Source organism: Stegostoma tigrinum, chromosome 26 (assembly GCF_030684315.1).
Source record: "Stegostoma tigrinum isolate sSteTig4 chromosome 26, sSteTig4.hap1, whole genome shotgun sequence".
NCBI lineage: Eukaryota > Metazoa > Chordata > Chondrichthyes > Orectolobiformes > Stegostomatidae > Stegostoma > Stegostoma tigrinum.
In genome coordinates, this window is record NC_081379.1 from 23220274 (window position 1) to 23236070 (window position 15797).

Below are 15797 nucleotides of genomic sequence, written 5' to 3' on the forward strand. Positions count from 1 at the left end.
CTCAGTAACTCTGGTGTTTTCTATAATCGTCAGTTTTCGATTCTATTCATAACTGCTATGATACTGAAGTAGTCTATGCTTGCATGACCTGGGCAGTATTTATACGTCGGCCACTAAGTGGCAAGTAACATTTATTCTATACAAGTATCAAGCAATGACCATCTTCAGTGAGAGAGCATATAACCCTCTTCCCTTAATGTTTAACAATATGACCATTGCTTAACCCACTCCCACATGCATGCGTACATGTACACATGTACACATGTGCACGTGGGCTGTCTGTATCAGCGTCTGGGGAGGGGAGTGACTTGGCCAACAATGTAAATAATGTGTCTGTAGAACAGTTCAATGACTGGGCATTTTGCTATCAGTACTCAACTCTTGAAAGTCAAAACTATCTGTAAGTATTTGGGAGTATGACGACTTGGCAATTGCAGGTTCAGTAACACTAAACTTGCTACTGTTCAGGACAAAACGGTCAGCTTGATTCCTGGATTCCTTTCAGTTCAGTGCTGTGGACACCATGTATGACAGGGCTTCCCTAAGCATGAGGGAGTTGCGTGAGAACTTGTGAACTCCAAGCCATAAATAGTCAGCATTGAGCTATGTTTGAGTTTGTAACTTTTGTGCTCCCTCTCTAATAGTCCTACCTTTCTTGCAGGTTTCATCACCCTGTCCTCCTCTGCTTCTATTCTTGTCCGTTCCACCATCCAGCCCCAATACTCATGTCTCATTGAAAGATCACAACAATTTTCAACACTCAAAATGGTGTCACAGTGAGGGGAATAAACTGGGAGGCATTGTGATATGGACTACTCCACTAAAAGAAGACAACTTGTCATCAGCTTCTCAATTTTGCATTGGCAATCCACGCTTTTTACAAACAAATATTTTTTAATAAGTAACAGCTGTTGGATTAAACATGCATATGAATTGCATATTGATGTTCCATGTGCCTTCCTTTGGCGAGGGATCTGACCTATGCTTGGTACCTCTGTACAACACAACTGATATTGAATTTGTAATGCTATGGGGATTGGACCATGGCACACGTTGTAAATTGTGCTAGAAGAACCAGGTTGTCAAAACATAATTAGGAATAGAAGTAGAACATTCGGTGCATCCAGTCTCCTCTACTATTCAATACAATCACCTGATCTTTTGCCACCAGTTTACTTTCCTGCTTGCTGTCCATTTCTTTTTAGTCCTTAAGATCAAAAGTCAATCAGTCGCAGTTTTCGATGTATTGTGGAGCTTCCATGAAACTGAATAAAAAGTAGTGTGCAATAATTTTCTACTGCATTGACTTAATGCAACATTTTGCACATTTCAGTGTTAGTTTACGCTTCCTCCAGAAAATTAAGCAGCCTAAGCCCAATTGCAGCAAGAACAACAGCTGTGCATGAGCTGAGTGGCTAGTGACATTTGTGTCACAGTGCCAAATAATAATCATCTCCAATGACAATGAGTAAAACCATCTCCTTGTATCATTAGGTTGTATTATTTTTGTCAAATCTCTCACCATCAACATTGTGGGGGTCACCAGTAACAAAAAACAATCATATAATTGCTGAGACCATTAGATTAGATGCAGGTTTAGATTTTGGGCCAGTGACCTTTCATCAGAACAGAGAAAAGTCGGAAGTATGATAAATTTTCAAACAAGGGGTGGGTGGGACATGGCTGGTGTCAGACAGTGGGAGATAGTAGCAGTTGAATGACAACAGCTCGTCCTCTACGACCATGGTGAAAGTGAAATTCAGAGGAAAACCAAAGCATGCAAGAACTAGAGATAATGGGAACTGCAGATGCTGGAGATTCCAAGATGATAAAATGTGAGGCTGGATGAACACAGCAGGCCAAGCAGCATCTCAGGAGCACAAAAGCTGACGTTTCGGGCCTAGACCCTTCATCAGAGAGGGGGATGGGGGGAGGGAACTGGAATAAATAGGGAGAGAGGGGGAGGCGGACCGAAGATGGAGAGTAAAGAAGATAGGTGGAGAGAGTGTAGGTGGGGAGGTAGGGAGGGGATAGGTCAGTCCAGGGAAGACGGACAGGTCAAGGAGGTGGGATGAGGTTAGTAGGTAGCGGGGGGTGTGGCTTGGGGTGGGAGGAAGGGATGGGTGAGAGGACATCAAGGAGCTAAAGTGGTGAGTCATTTGCTGTAGAATACCCAGCTTTCGATCTAATGTAGAAGCAGAATACTGTGGATGACAGATACCTGAAATTCAAAAAAAAATACTGGAAATACTCAGTTCAAGCACCGTGGGGAAAGAGAGAGTTAATGTTTCAAGTTGATGTTCTTTTCCCAGAACTGGAAAAGTTAAAGAAATAATAGGCCTCTCACCCATCCCTTCCTCCCACCCCAAGCCACACCCCCCGCTACCTACTAACCTCATCCCACCTCCTTGACCTGTCCGTCTTCCCTGGACTGACCTATCCCCTCCCTACCTCCCCACCTACACTCTCTCCACCTATCTTCTTTACTCTCCATCTTCGGTCCGCCTCCCCCTCTCTCCCTATTTATTCCAGTTCCCTCCCCCCATCCCCCTCTCTGATGAAGGGTCTAGGCCCGAAACGTCAGCTTTTGTGCTCCTGAGATGCTGCTTGGCCTGCTGTGTTCATCCAGCCTCACATTTTATCATGCAAGAACTAGTGCAGGCAACGCGATGCCATCCATTTTACCTCCTTTCTTCTCAACGTGCCCCAAACAGATTGTCCAGGTGAAGCAGCGTGTGCTTCCAGTTTAGCCAAATTGTATTGACTGCTTACAACACGGTCTCCTCTACGCTGGAGAGATTAGATGCAGTTACAGATTATCTCTGCTTTGTCTGCAAGATGAGCTAGACTTTCCGATGGCCTGTCATTTTAATTGTCCTCCTTGCTCTCATACATCTTTGTCCTTAACCTGCTGCACTTTCCGCTGAAGCACAGTTTATCCTGAGGAGTGGCAACTTTTAGGCATTTCTAACCTTCTAGACCTAACACTCAGTTCAACAATCACAGGCCTTAACTACATATTTTTAATTTGCATGTATTTTTCTATTTCACTTCTAGCTCGAAGCAAATTTGCACTAGGTAGCTCTTAGTTTCTTTTTTTGCCCCATAATTACTCCCTCTGTCCCTGGAAAACTAACTATCACTCAATCAGTTCTGTTTTCTGTTCTATTATATTACTTCCTTTTTGTCTTTACCACACCCACCCCTTGCTTAAAGCCTATTATTTCTTTAACTTTTCCAGTTCTGGGAAAAGAACATCAACTTGAAACATTAACTCTCTCTTTCCCCACGGTGCTTGAACTGAGTATTTCTTTTTTGAATTTCAGGTATCTGTCATCCACAGTATTCTGCTTCTACATTAGATCGAAAGCTGGGTATTCTACAGCAAATGACTCACCACTTTAGCTCCTTGATGTCCTACATGGCACAAGCCAATTCACTTGTTTGGATGGATGCTGCTGTGACAATACTTCAAAGATCAGTGTTATCAAAGACAAAGTAATGATCCAATACCCACTAGGACCCAACTCCATTGAATTCCTGACTGTAGAATATGGTACGTGCCGTACATTTGTTACAGGCCCGCAAGGTTTCTCTGACAGCATACCCCAAGCCTACAACTTTTTCTTAGGAAGACATGGGTAACAAACAATTGGGAATATAGTAATTTCCAAGTGTTGTCAACTCCCCGTCATCTCACACTGTCCTGCCCAAATGCTGCTGTAATTTTGTTGCTGTTAGGCCAAAATCCTGAACTCGTATCCAACATCATTGTGAGAATATTTCACTACATAGGCTGTAGTTGAAGAAGGCAGCTCAATACCAACATCCTCTGAGCATCTGCAGATGGAAGATATAAGAAATGCCCTAGATCTGCAAGTGAAGAATAAAATCCTGTAACTTAATTCAAGTAGTTATAAGGTGGTCAGTCCAAGATTGTTTGATTTGAGTTTCACCTTGAATGTCACAGGGTTGCAGCAATCAAATCTATTCAAGTTAGTTAGTATGAGAAATATAATCAATCATGTTGGCTTAAATTAAACTGGAGAGAATGGTTGCTCTTACCATCATGTCCGTGAGTGCATTTATAAAACATCTTTTGTGAATGCCAAAGCATTTATAGTAATGTGAATGTGTCTGGAGCTTTTCCTTACTTAAGTATTTTGTGAATGTGATAATGTTTGAACTGTGTTCAGATCTGCTTTGAAGACATTTTAGAATATTATTATGCTGTCTTGTTAGTGCTTTAAATCCTAACATGAATGTGGTGTTGTTCCAGAGGACGCAGCAGTGGAAAAGGACCTTCACAGTCTACTGTAAGTACAAAGTTTTGCATGTAAATATTTTATTACAGTTTCATACATCTTTGTGACCTGCTAAATATATTTAGCATTTGAAGTACATGACTAAAAGTTGATTAAGTATTTAATATTGAACATTTTTCTGAATCTGTTATGAGAACTTGTATTGGCATGCTAGTAACTTGCTTGGAAAAATGTTTGTCATGCTGAATTAAATCCATTCAGTTTTGTTTTGTATTTGTAGAAAATGTGCAACTAACTGGAATCCAAAGTATGACTTTGCTGTCTTCAATGAAGTAGGATTTTGTTCCATCTTGTGTTTTGTTATTGCGGGGAAGAGTCATTGGACTCAAATCGTTGACTGTTTCTCTCTCCAAAGATGCTGCCAGACCTGGGTGTCTCCAGCTCTTTGTTTTTATCATTGTGGTCTTGTAGTTAATAAACTTGTATGGGTTGCCATGTGTGACAAAAATCTGTGTTCTGACATCCAGCAGAGGGTGTTGTTCCTGTGTGAGTATTGTAGCCATTCCAGTTTTAGAAGGGAGCCAAGAAATGTACAAACATTGAAAGTTTTACGTTAGTTTTCTCCATCAAAGCAAACTCCAAATCCTAAGTCATTGGATTTGTAGTAGTTGCATTTGGTCCCTTATTTATTTTGTCTTCTGTTCAGTTTTGAATTTAGCCAACCAATAAAGATATAAATTATGTGTAAAGCAATGGGAGCGTGTATTGCAGCAAGCTAATTCTGAAATCTTGCCCTTTCAAAGTTGTTGGGTGAGCATTCAGGAGCAATCATGATTTTTCAAACCAAGTTTGTAGTTCCTCCCCAGCCCCCTCCAATGTTGTGATCTCTGTAACAATAATTGATGAAATCTTTGCAGGCTTGAAAATAACTTTGTTGTTGCACGGGTTCATTCCAGTACTGCCTCTTCTCAAGCAGCAATAGTGCATGAGAATTCTGCTGTCCATTTGTAATAATGAAAATAACAATTTAAGTCTGCTTATGCATTATAAAACTTTTTCACTGTGCAGAAGTCTACTTTGCCATAAATGGTGCTGTAAAATAAATATATCTTCTGTATAAAATTCCCATCATGCTGGCATAACAATACTATTTGAATGTCCATGCATTTAATATACTTGGTTATGTACTCAGCAGTCTCCTGATCTGAAAGTTTCGTTTTTTTTCAGTACAATGGAACCTATACCTGTAGTTTTTTAGTATCCTCAGCAACCCATCTAGTTAATGTACCACAATAGCTAAGTAATGCTGAATGTCATGGGCTTAAAATTGAATTATTTAATCGATAAGGTAACTGCTAATGAACTTTAACCATGAGGTATTTATTAATAAAATCATGAAAAAAAGGAAACATCAGCAAAGTATAAATTCCAACTTTTGTTGGAAGTACAAGCAGGCAAGTATCTGTAAAATGAAGTGGAATGCTGCTGGATGAAACAGACCAAAAACTGGTTGCTGTCCCTTTGCATACGAAGGCATTTCAATGACATACTTCTGAAGGTTGCATAAAAGTTGAATGTTACATTAAGCAGTTTGTACAAATAGTCCAGACAAAAGGATCAAAGGAACCTCTTTGATATTGTGTAGGCTTATGAAAGTGTTTGATCAAATAGTTGTAGTTACTCTGTTTATGGTAGTGTTGCATGCAAAACTAAAGAACACAAATATAAGCTAGTCCCTAATAAGTAGTCAGAATAATCTTAGTAGTTAGAATAGAAACTGTGATGAATAATACAGATGCTGTTGAGGAGTTGGAGGAACACAGCAGACCGGGCAGCATCAGAGGAGCAGGAAAGTTGATGTTTTGGGTCTGAAATGTCAATTTTCCTGCTCTTCTGATGCTGTCCGGCCTGCTGTGCTCCTCCAGTTCCGCACTGTTGTCTCTGACTCCAGCATCTGCAGTTCTTACCCCTCCTCAACAGCAGAGATAGTGTGTTGGGAAAACAGAGGAGAAATGTATAGAAGGTTACGCTTGGAATTATCTGAGAAAGGAGGAGGCTTGTATGAGCATAAGTATGGATACAAACCAGTTGGTCTGAATAGCCCATTTCTGTATTGCAGAATACCATTAAAGCTGTTCACTGTCATGTTGGCAGCCATAGGGAAAAGCCACTGTTGCTACTATTATGGCAGAGAAGGTATATATCCTGAGGATCTGTAGCATATGTGGCCAAAGGAAACTATGCACGTATAGATTTAATACAGAACTGGATGGTAAATGCTTCAAATTGAAGGTTAGATGCAATTCTTTTTGCTGAACGCTTTGCTAACACAAATATGGTTGTTAAGAAACTCATTTGTTGGTGAAAATTGATAATTTATTTAAAATAGTGGGATTGATAATTAGCTAATTTCAGGTCATGAATGTGATTTTAAACTATTCAACAATGCTTTGGAAAATTAGAACAGTAATAGATCATCTGACAATCGTAATTACATCAACAAGCTGTAGGAAGGTAGACAAAAATCCATGAAATGGATGAAAGCAGACTCGATAGTTGGGGTTTTAAATGTACACCATTTTCGTGGTTAGAAGTGAAAATTGTCTGATGCTAGATCTTTTTGGCACCCAGTTATCTACCTCTGATTCGAACTTTAGCTTTATGTTAAGATACTACAAAATCAGGATGTGAAGCTTTATTTTTGAGCTTGTGTTCCACTGTGAAAGTGGTTTAGAGGTAGAGATCTACATTTTAAATTTTGCTAGTCTTATGTGGACTTTGTATTGATTCCGGTTTAAATTTAACTGGAAATGATGTTAACTTGGAGAAAGTTGCCAAGACACATTAAAGATGTTCAGCTGGTTCCATTTGTGTCGTAGCACTTAAATCTGTCCTAAAATACAATACCGTATGTGGCCCAATCTTTGAAAAAAATAAGTCATGTTCCATAGTATTCCAGAGCTTTGTAATTAAAGGATGTAGAAGGAATGAAGTAAATCACAAATTTATTCAGCATTAGTAAACTTTTGAGAACTGTGATAAAACCTATTTGATCGGCATTGAGCCCATGATTCATTGCTTGCACTGGATGAACTTTGGCATTGCTCTGTGGGATTAATATTCTGGTTAGAGAACCTGGAGCAAAAGAACACCGAGGTTAAATCAGAAGGCATGTACTGCTGTTACTTATTTGAAATGAGCACTGACGGGATAAGTATATTTGTGTTACATTTTTGCATTGTTAATGCTGATGATGTACATTCTTTGGCAGTTTACTGGTAAGTTTTTTTTTCGTGTTAAGTCCAGAATCTTCATGGTAAATGAACATGTGGAATTTATTTAGCTAGGGTAATTTATTGTATTCAGTTTCAAGTAGAAGAGAAAATTGAAAGCCTATGAAAGAGAAATCTTTAGGATTGCACTAAATTGGGCTGCAAAAACTGATGAACTGGCAGTGTGTCGGTGGAAGAAGAAAGAGAAAAATGTGAATAAGTTAAGATGCTTTTGGCCATAGCACTGTAGGCTGTGGAAATGTATGTGGAAAACCTAAATACTGCTTAAATGTATCAGAGATAATGGGAACTGCAGATGCTGGAGAATTCCAAGATAATAAAATGTGAGGCTGGATGAACACAGCAGGCCAAGCAGCATCTCAGGAGCACAAAAGCTGACGTTTCGGGCCTAGACCCTTCATCAGAGAGGGGGATGGGGAGAGGGAACTGGAATAAATAGGGAGAGAGGGGGAGGCGGACCGAAGATGGAGAGTAAAGAAGATAGGTGGAGAGAGTATAGGTGGGGAGGTAGGGAGGGGATAGGTCAGTCCAGGGAAGACGGACAGGTCAAGGAGGTGGGATGAGGTTAGTAGGTGGCTGGGGGTGCGGCTTGGTGTGGGAGGAAGGGATGGGTGAGAGGAAGAACCGGTTAGGGAGGCAGAGACAGGTTGGACTGGTTTTGGGATGCAGTGGGTGGGGGTGAAGAGCTGGGCTGGTTGTGTGGTGCAGTGGGGGGAGGGGACGAACTGGGCTGGTTTAGGGATGCAGTAGGGGAAGGGGAGATTTTGAAACTGGTGAAGTCCACATTGATACCATATGGCTGCAGGGTTCCCAGGCGGAATATGAGTTGTGTTTTTGACTCGATCACCTATTCAGCATTAAGTCCAGACCTCCTCCATCCTTTGAGAGAAAAATATTATCCTCAACTGTCCACTGAGTCTTCTATCTCTTAACTTAAGCCTAAGCTCACTGTTAATGACTCTGAACCAATGGAAAAAAGTGCCTTCTATCCATTCTACCTATGCTCCTATATAATTTTGTTAGCTGCATTAGGCCTTCTCTCAACCTTCGCTCCTCCAAAGAAAAGAATCTCAGCCTATCTGATCTTTCCTTAATTCAGTCCCTCCAGACCAGGCAGCATTCTTGTCAATCTGCTCTGCAGCCCCTCATTGAGTCGCATCCTTTCTATAATGTGGCGACCAGAACTGCGTATACTCCCAGTTATGACCTAACCAGCATTTTATACAGTGCCTCCTTTGTCTTGTATTCTGTGTCAGTTAATAAAGACACAAAACTCCTATGCCTCTTAACTACCTTATCAATCTGTCCCGCTACCTTCAGGAATCCGTGGACGTGCACTCCAAGGTCTTTCTGATCTTCAGTGCTTTTCAGGGTCCTTCCATTCATGGTTCAAACTTTTGTTTGAATTCCGTTTACCACCATTCTGCCCATTTGATATCTTCTCACAGTATACAGCTATCCTCCTACTGTGTACATCTATCCTCCCAACTATTTTCCACACTACTGATTTTCATATCATCCTCTGACTGTTTTTGGTTCATGATTAGGTGCAGTAGTTACTTATTTTCCCTTTTGCCTGTCCTAACAATGATGTATCTCATGACTTATTACATATTAATTAGCTTGATACAGACCATCTTTAAATTGATGCATTCCTTGACTGTGAACTCCAGTACTGATGTAGATTGTTGAGTTGGTCGTTACATTGTTGTTGAAACGCAGTTGAATTATTTTTTTGAAAAGTTTAGAGGCTGTTGCAACAGTCGTTACTATTTTTATGGTGAGAGAGCTTGACTGAACATACAAAAAAAACTCACCTAATGTAATTGTCTGATACCTTTGCTGAGGATGTGTGTGGCTGGTTGAGTCATTACTAAGAAATATTTGCATCCAAAGGAATATTTGTATTTGACAATTGTTTAATATTGTAATTCTGACGTTCATTGATATGAAGCACTCCCTTTGTTATTTATTCATGCATATCCTTGTGCATTGTCATGTGCATTTCTTTTTTTAAAATTAGAGCTCCTCTTACCTTGGCACTTTTAACAGGACCAAAGAAATGCTTTGTTATATCTGGAGAGTGTAATAAGCTTGTATGTTGACTATGGGTCAACAATCCACTAACTGTGGCTGACTGATGTGTCAAATTGCAACATCTTCATAGTCATACAGCACGGAAGCAGACCCTTTGGTCCCACCGGTCCTTGCTGAACATAATCCCAAACTAAACTAGTTCCAACTGCCTGTTCCTGGCGCCCACACCTCACAAACCTTTCTCTTCATGTGGTTATCCCAATGACTTTTAAATGTTGTAGCTGTACGTGCACCTGCCATTTCCTTAGGAAGTTCATTTCACACACGAGCCTCCCTCAGTGTAAAAGAAATTTGCCTTTTTTAATCTTTTTTAAAATCTCTCCTCTCACCTTAAAAATGTGTCCCTGAGTCTTGAAATCTCTCAACCTAGGGAAAAGACAACTGCCATTAACTGTATTTATACCTCATTATTTTATGAACTTCTATTAGGTCACCTCTCAACCTCCTATGGTCCAGTGGAAAAAAGTCCCAGCCTTTCTTTATAACTCAAATCTTCGATATGCAGCAACATCTTGGTAAATCTCTTCTGAATCTTCTCTAGCTTGATAATATCCTTCCTATAAATTGGCAGCCAGAATTGGACACTGTATTCCAGAGGAGGCCTCACCAATGTCCTGAACAACCTCAACATGATTTTCCAACTCCTATACTCTTAAGACAAGCGTACCAAATGCTTTTTTTAACCACCCTGTCTATAAGTGATCCCATTATGTACCTGTACCCCTAGGACCCTGTGTTCTACAACACAACCCAATTAAACCTATGTTTGTAGCAATCCATTCTAGAGATCTTTTGAAATAAAATCAAATGCACCTATACGGTGTTCTTTGGGATGAGAACTTAAGCATCGCAATAATGGTTACCCTTGGGCTACTTGGTGCCAAAACTGTTAGTAACTTAATCTATCTTAGGATGTTTTATTAAGTTTTTACAAATGGACACAGTTGTAAAGTTGTGTAGCTTTAACCAAGATAGAGGTATTTTTGTTATGTGGTAAACATTGCAATACTTGAAGGAAAATTGAATGGATTTGGCAAAATTTACTAAAATTTGGATATCCTATTTTGAAAAAGTTGCATGATAGGCACTTTTTTGAAGTGGTACATGTTGAATCTCATTAGTCTATTTGATCTGATATTTATGTTGAACGGCAGTGGTAGGCAATGAATTGTTTTGAAGATATTTGTTTACTGAGTCCTGAAAACAGTTTTTAAACCACTTGTATGTGCAATCAAAACAAAATTTACTTTTCTAAGTTAATTTAACATACTAATTAACATATCTTAAATTTTATCTCTCCACAGATTCCATATGATGGAATATATGCAAACATGCGTATGGTCCACATTCTTACATCAGTTGTAGTAAGTACACATTTACGTGCAAGTTTTTAACTTGATTCTCAACATAATTGCTTGAAAAAACGCATAAGTGCACCTTTCCACATTAGTATTAGTGTTCTGCTTCCTTTCTGTAAACTTGTATGTTTTTCCAACACTATTTTTAATGGTAATGTAGCTCTTCTGTTATAACATGTTCCCTGTGTCAATAACTTGGTGACAATAAGTTTCTAGATCCCTGTTTCAATCTCAGCCAGCTTAATATTGATGAACCATGTAGTGGCACTGTTTACTTAGTACCCTATTAGTTTAATATGGTGGTAGCACTTCCCTCTCAAATTGAATTATAGATTCATCTACTACAATCAATCTAACACTTTAGTACAGAGCTCTAGTGCAGACCCTACCTCTGGGACATGAAGCCCGAGTTCAAGTTTCACCTTATTTAAAGATGTACAATGCTGTCTCTTCGGTGCCGCTTCAGCGGAATGCCACAGTTTTTGAAATTGCTTTCATTTGGAGGAAATGTTAAACTGGTACACATCCACATAGAACCCCTACAATGTGGAACCTACACCGATTCTCTGAAGGTCATTTAACAGCCGCCCATCCTCCCCCATTTCCCTCATCTGACAGCACCCCCACCATTTCCTCCTGCAATACGTGTTGCAGTGATTCAAGAATATAGCTCACCACTACCTTTTTCTGTGGTACACATGAGGGATGGGCTAAAAATACTTACACATCCCAAAATCAATACAAAAGAATTAACTGGCAGTTTGGCATTCTTGCTTTCAAGTAGTATCATTTGAATATTTATTTCTAATTATGGGTCATCCATAAACTGAGTATTCTTTCTGGGCGTTCATCTCCTGTTATGTAATTGATGAAATCACATTGAATTTACAACTTGTAAAGAGGCTGTTTGTCCCTGGCATTGTTTATTGTTTTTGTGAGCAGTAATTTGAGTGGATGCTGTTTTTACATGTTGAGTTGGTCTCTGCTTAAAGCACCTAACTCATGCCATGCATTCATTCCCATACCACTTGTGACTTTTCTTTGCTCTTGGTTCTGAATGTATTGCTTTTAATGTGGTATCAATTTCTGTGGTTTTTGGACTTGTCACTTAGTCAGAATTGTTGCTCTGGATGTGAGTTTGCTCGCTGGAAGGTTAGTTTTCAGACATTTCACAAGGAAACCTAAACAGATAAATAGAAAGCGGGACATAACACCAGCGCTTCATCGGAGGCTCACTGATGATGTTACCTAGAATGGTGACGAAATGTCTGAAAACTAACCTTCCAGCTGAGCGAGCAAATTCACATCCAGAACCTCAACCTGAGCTACAAATCTTCTCAAAACTCGCTAGAATTGTTGCTATCCAGTTTACCTAATTGAGTATTCTCCATTTTTTGAACAAAAAATATTTGCTAGTTTTTCCTAGCATTTGTATTTCCTATTACAGGCAGCAGGACGAGTGAATGTAAAATTGGACATGATGGCATTGGCATCATGCCTTGCTGCCTACTTGGTACTGTTGGAAATTTGCTCTCATATGTTGACACACTGGGCGACCCATTCACCTGCTGGTCACTTTGAGGCCCCTAAGTGGCTAATTAATGATATCTCCTGCAACAGGGATTTTGTCATAGCCAAGAAGGCTGGTTTCATGGGTGTAACTTTTTTTGGGGGGAGCGGGGAGGTGTTGCAGTGTCATACCTTCTGTTCAGGTACCCTCTGACCCTAATAAAGCTCTGGGCTTTGGGCCCTCTAAAAATGTATCTGGTAATGAATATTCAGTCCCACATCCAGCCCTACTTGATGCAAAGATTTTAAGAATGCAGCATCATTGTAATTAACCAACTTTATTTGAACATGCACAAAGCATTATAAAATAAACATTTAATACTCTTCATTGCCCGTTTCCGTTTCCTTTTCCTTAAACCATCTTTCTCATTAATCCCTATCCTTGGAGCAGAAAGGATAAGAAATTTCTGCTCATAACACCCTCTGAATTAATCTGTTGCTATTTTTCGTATGTGCTGTTCACAGCTCCTCACCATACGCTTGAAGACTTTTTGTCTTGTTCACCTACATTTGAAAATATATTTTTAAAAGGACATGTGCGTATCCGTATCAGGCAAGCGTGAAGTAGTGTGACTATATTACAAGATTCAGTTACAGTCAAAGAAAAAACCCTGTGTTAATAGCAATGCAGCATCTCCCCTGGGCACACTTATGAAATCAGGATGTGGTCATTTTGGAAGCACATTATACGGGTGGGTCTGAGAATCTATTTGCACCATAAATTCTCAGAAGTTTTTCAGGTTATTGGGTCAATACGATCACCTATACCCCAAATTCTCCTTGCATTTCAGGGTGAAAATTTGGCCCAAGATTGCTTGAGTCGCAATTCTGCCAGTATCTAATGTTGGTTAATTGCAATTTAGTGCCAACGTCACTACTTTGGTGTATGCACCCCTTGGAAGCCAATTTCCAGTGTCAGGGAATCGGGAGGAAACACCAGTGTGCCAGTGAGAAATTGAGATCTTAATTCAATCCTCTGCCTGCCTGTTAGTTAGATGTATTGGATTATATGGCTGGAGTTTAAGAATGCCTTGGTGGCCCTGCCGCTACTGACTGAACATCAGAAGTTTGCCAAGACTCGCCGCACAGTAATTTTATGGTCGTCCGACTTTTGGCTAGCTCAGAACAGATCTTACAAATTTGAATAATCCCTACTACTTTGTTTATATTCCTATAAGGAACTTGGAATTTGGTTTGCTTTAAGTGAAGCTTGTCCTGTTTGCTGAGACTTATAACTAACTGGGTCTTGATGCCAGTACTCCAGAAATTAAAACCCTTTCCCTTTTAAGTATTGTTCTGTGGACTGTGTATTCATCAGCCTGATATGTTCCTGTTTTACTAGCCTAATGTGCAATAGCAGGAGTGATGTGGGATTGTTATTTGAGATTTTAATATCTAACTTGATCAAATCTGCTGGAGGACGTGTGCCAGGTCGAGTATAGATGTACCATCATGCAAGTTGTAATCGAAGGTGACTCAATTGTCTTGCCATAATAATTGGTTACAGAGGACTTAAATGCACAAAATGAAAGTAGTTTCAAGTCAGCAACTCAAGTTAATGCTGAATTTCACAAACTCGAGCAGTGGTTAGCTTAAAAAACTGACCCAGCTTTCATTTTCAGAGCACAAGGAGAAATTGCATCTAACCACCTATTTTCATACCAATCAAATCCTCAAATAGCAAGTACATAAAGCACAAAAAGTACCAATAACCTGAAAAGCTTCTGAGAATTTGCGGTGCAAATAGATTCTCAGACCCACCTGTGTAATGTGCTTCCAAAATGACCACATCCTGATTTCATAAGTACTATCTTTACTAAATTTACGTACAATTTAAAATTTACCCATAAATTGTGCAGCTCAGACAGATTCCTTCTCAGTCTGCTGACCTTGCAATTTGACGTGATTTTCCTTCTGGGTTTTATATATCATTATCTCAGCTGCTGAATTATTTTGTAATTAATTTTTTTGTTCCTTTTTCTTTTAGCTGTAGTAGATTACGAAGTATGTTTGAACCAAATGACTTTGAGAAAACGCTTGCTTGAAGGTTATTGCTCTGAAATTGAAATTACTTTAATGGCTTTCAGAAATATTCCAACAACAATCTTGAAAATTGATGTCGACTGCAATGGTGTAACTTAATTTGACTGACTTCATTTTGTTATGTCCAACCCTACAGGGTGCAAAATGTGAACTAAAGGTGAAGAATGGTGGGATATATGAAGGTGTTTTTAAGACCTACAGCCCCAAGGTAAGCAAGGTGTTTTGTGTCTTTCAGGTTCTTAAATTACACTATATCATAATATAGCTTAATATAAACTATTTGCATGATGAGAGATTAAGATGGCACTTTGACCAGTTGTCTACACCAAGTTCATGCTTTGAGCAGCAGTCTACTTTTATTATAGATGTACAGAGGTCAGTTATCAACTACTAAAACAATATTGTTTATCTCTAGCACATTTGTATCTTTATAATGACTCACTGCTAAGTGCTAAATCATTTAATTTGTTTGTACTTGAAACTACTAATTGTAACAAAACCAATAGCTCCAGCTTGCTAAAATGTTTGCTCTGTTTTTGAACTTCTAGCTGTTGAGTGGATGCTGGTTATCATTTGATTCTCCAAATGAATCTATGCATTCTCAATTACAGACAGTTAAAATCTCTATCTGTTCTTTGGAATCTGCCAACTACGCGTTGTTTTGCAGTGCTTTTTTGTGTCCTATTTCACATCTCTGGCAGTGAAATTGACATTTATTGCACTGATAGCTTGAGTTCATATGGTTGAAAAAAAAATCTGAAAGCAGACTGAAATGTAGAACCTCATGGAAGGTTTATGGAACTCAGCAAAGTTTGATTAACTTTTCAGTTTAAATTTAATGATGTAGGAGACTCAATTTTTCAGCAACATGGCCTTCTCATGACAGGGTAGAACTCTCTGCTGCTCTAACAGTGTCCAGTTTTCCAGAATTTTGAATAACAGCAAGAATGCCAATCCTGTTCCTGAATTCATTACTGGAAAGGATCCCTAGAAGGGGAGTAAGTGCTGTGTATAAATTGTCGCCATTGTGACAAGGAGTAGTTAATTTATGGAAATTCCGAGCCAACATTACACTGCAATCAATCCATTTTGAAGGATCTATCCTGTATCCGACTCTGAGATCTGAATAGTGTGGGTGACTTTTAACTGTCCTTGGAAATGGCTTAGGAAAT

The 15797-nt window shown here is 39.3% G+C and overlaps 1 protein-coding gene across 9 annotated transcripts in view; it reads left to right on the forward strand.

Moving 5' to 3' along the window:
* The window catches only part of atxn2 (ataxin 2), a 92480-nt gene that overhangs the window by 15569 nt on the left and 61114 nt on the right, over positions 1-15797 (forward strand). For 7 of the 9 annotated variants that reach the window (XM_048556004.2, XM_048556005.2, XM_048556006.2 and 4 more), the window contains exons 2-4: positions 4280-4316; positions 10960-11019; positions 14762-14833. In XM_048556004.2, the coding sequence (XP_048411961.2) occupies positions 4280-4316; positions 10960-11019; positions 14762-14833 (169 nt within the window). Of the gene's footprint in view, positions 1-3345; positions 3557-4279; positions 4317-10959; positions 11020-14761; positions 14834-15797 lie in introns of those variants that run through there. The other 2 variants (XM_048556007.2, XM_059655027.1) reach the window with 2 other exon arrangements.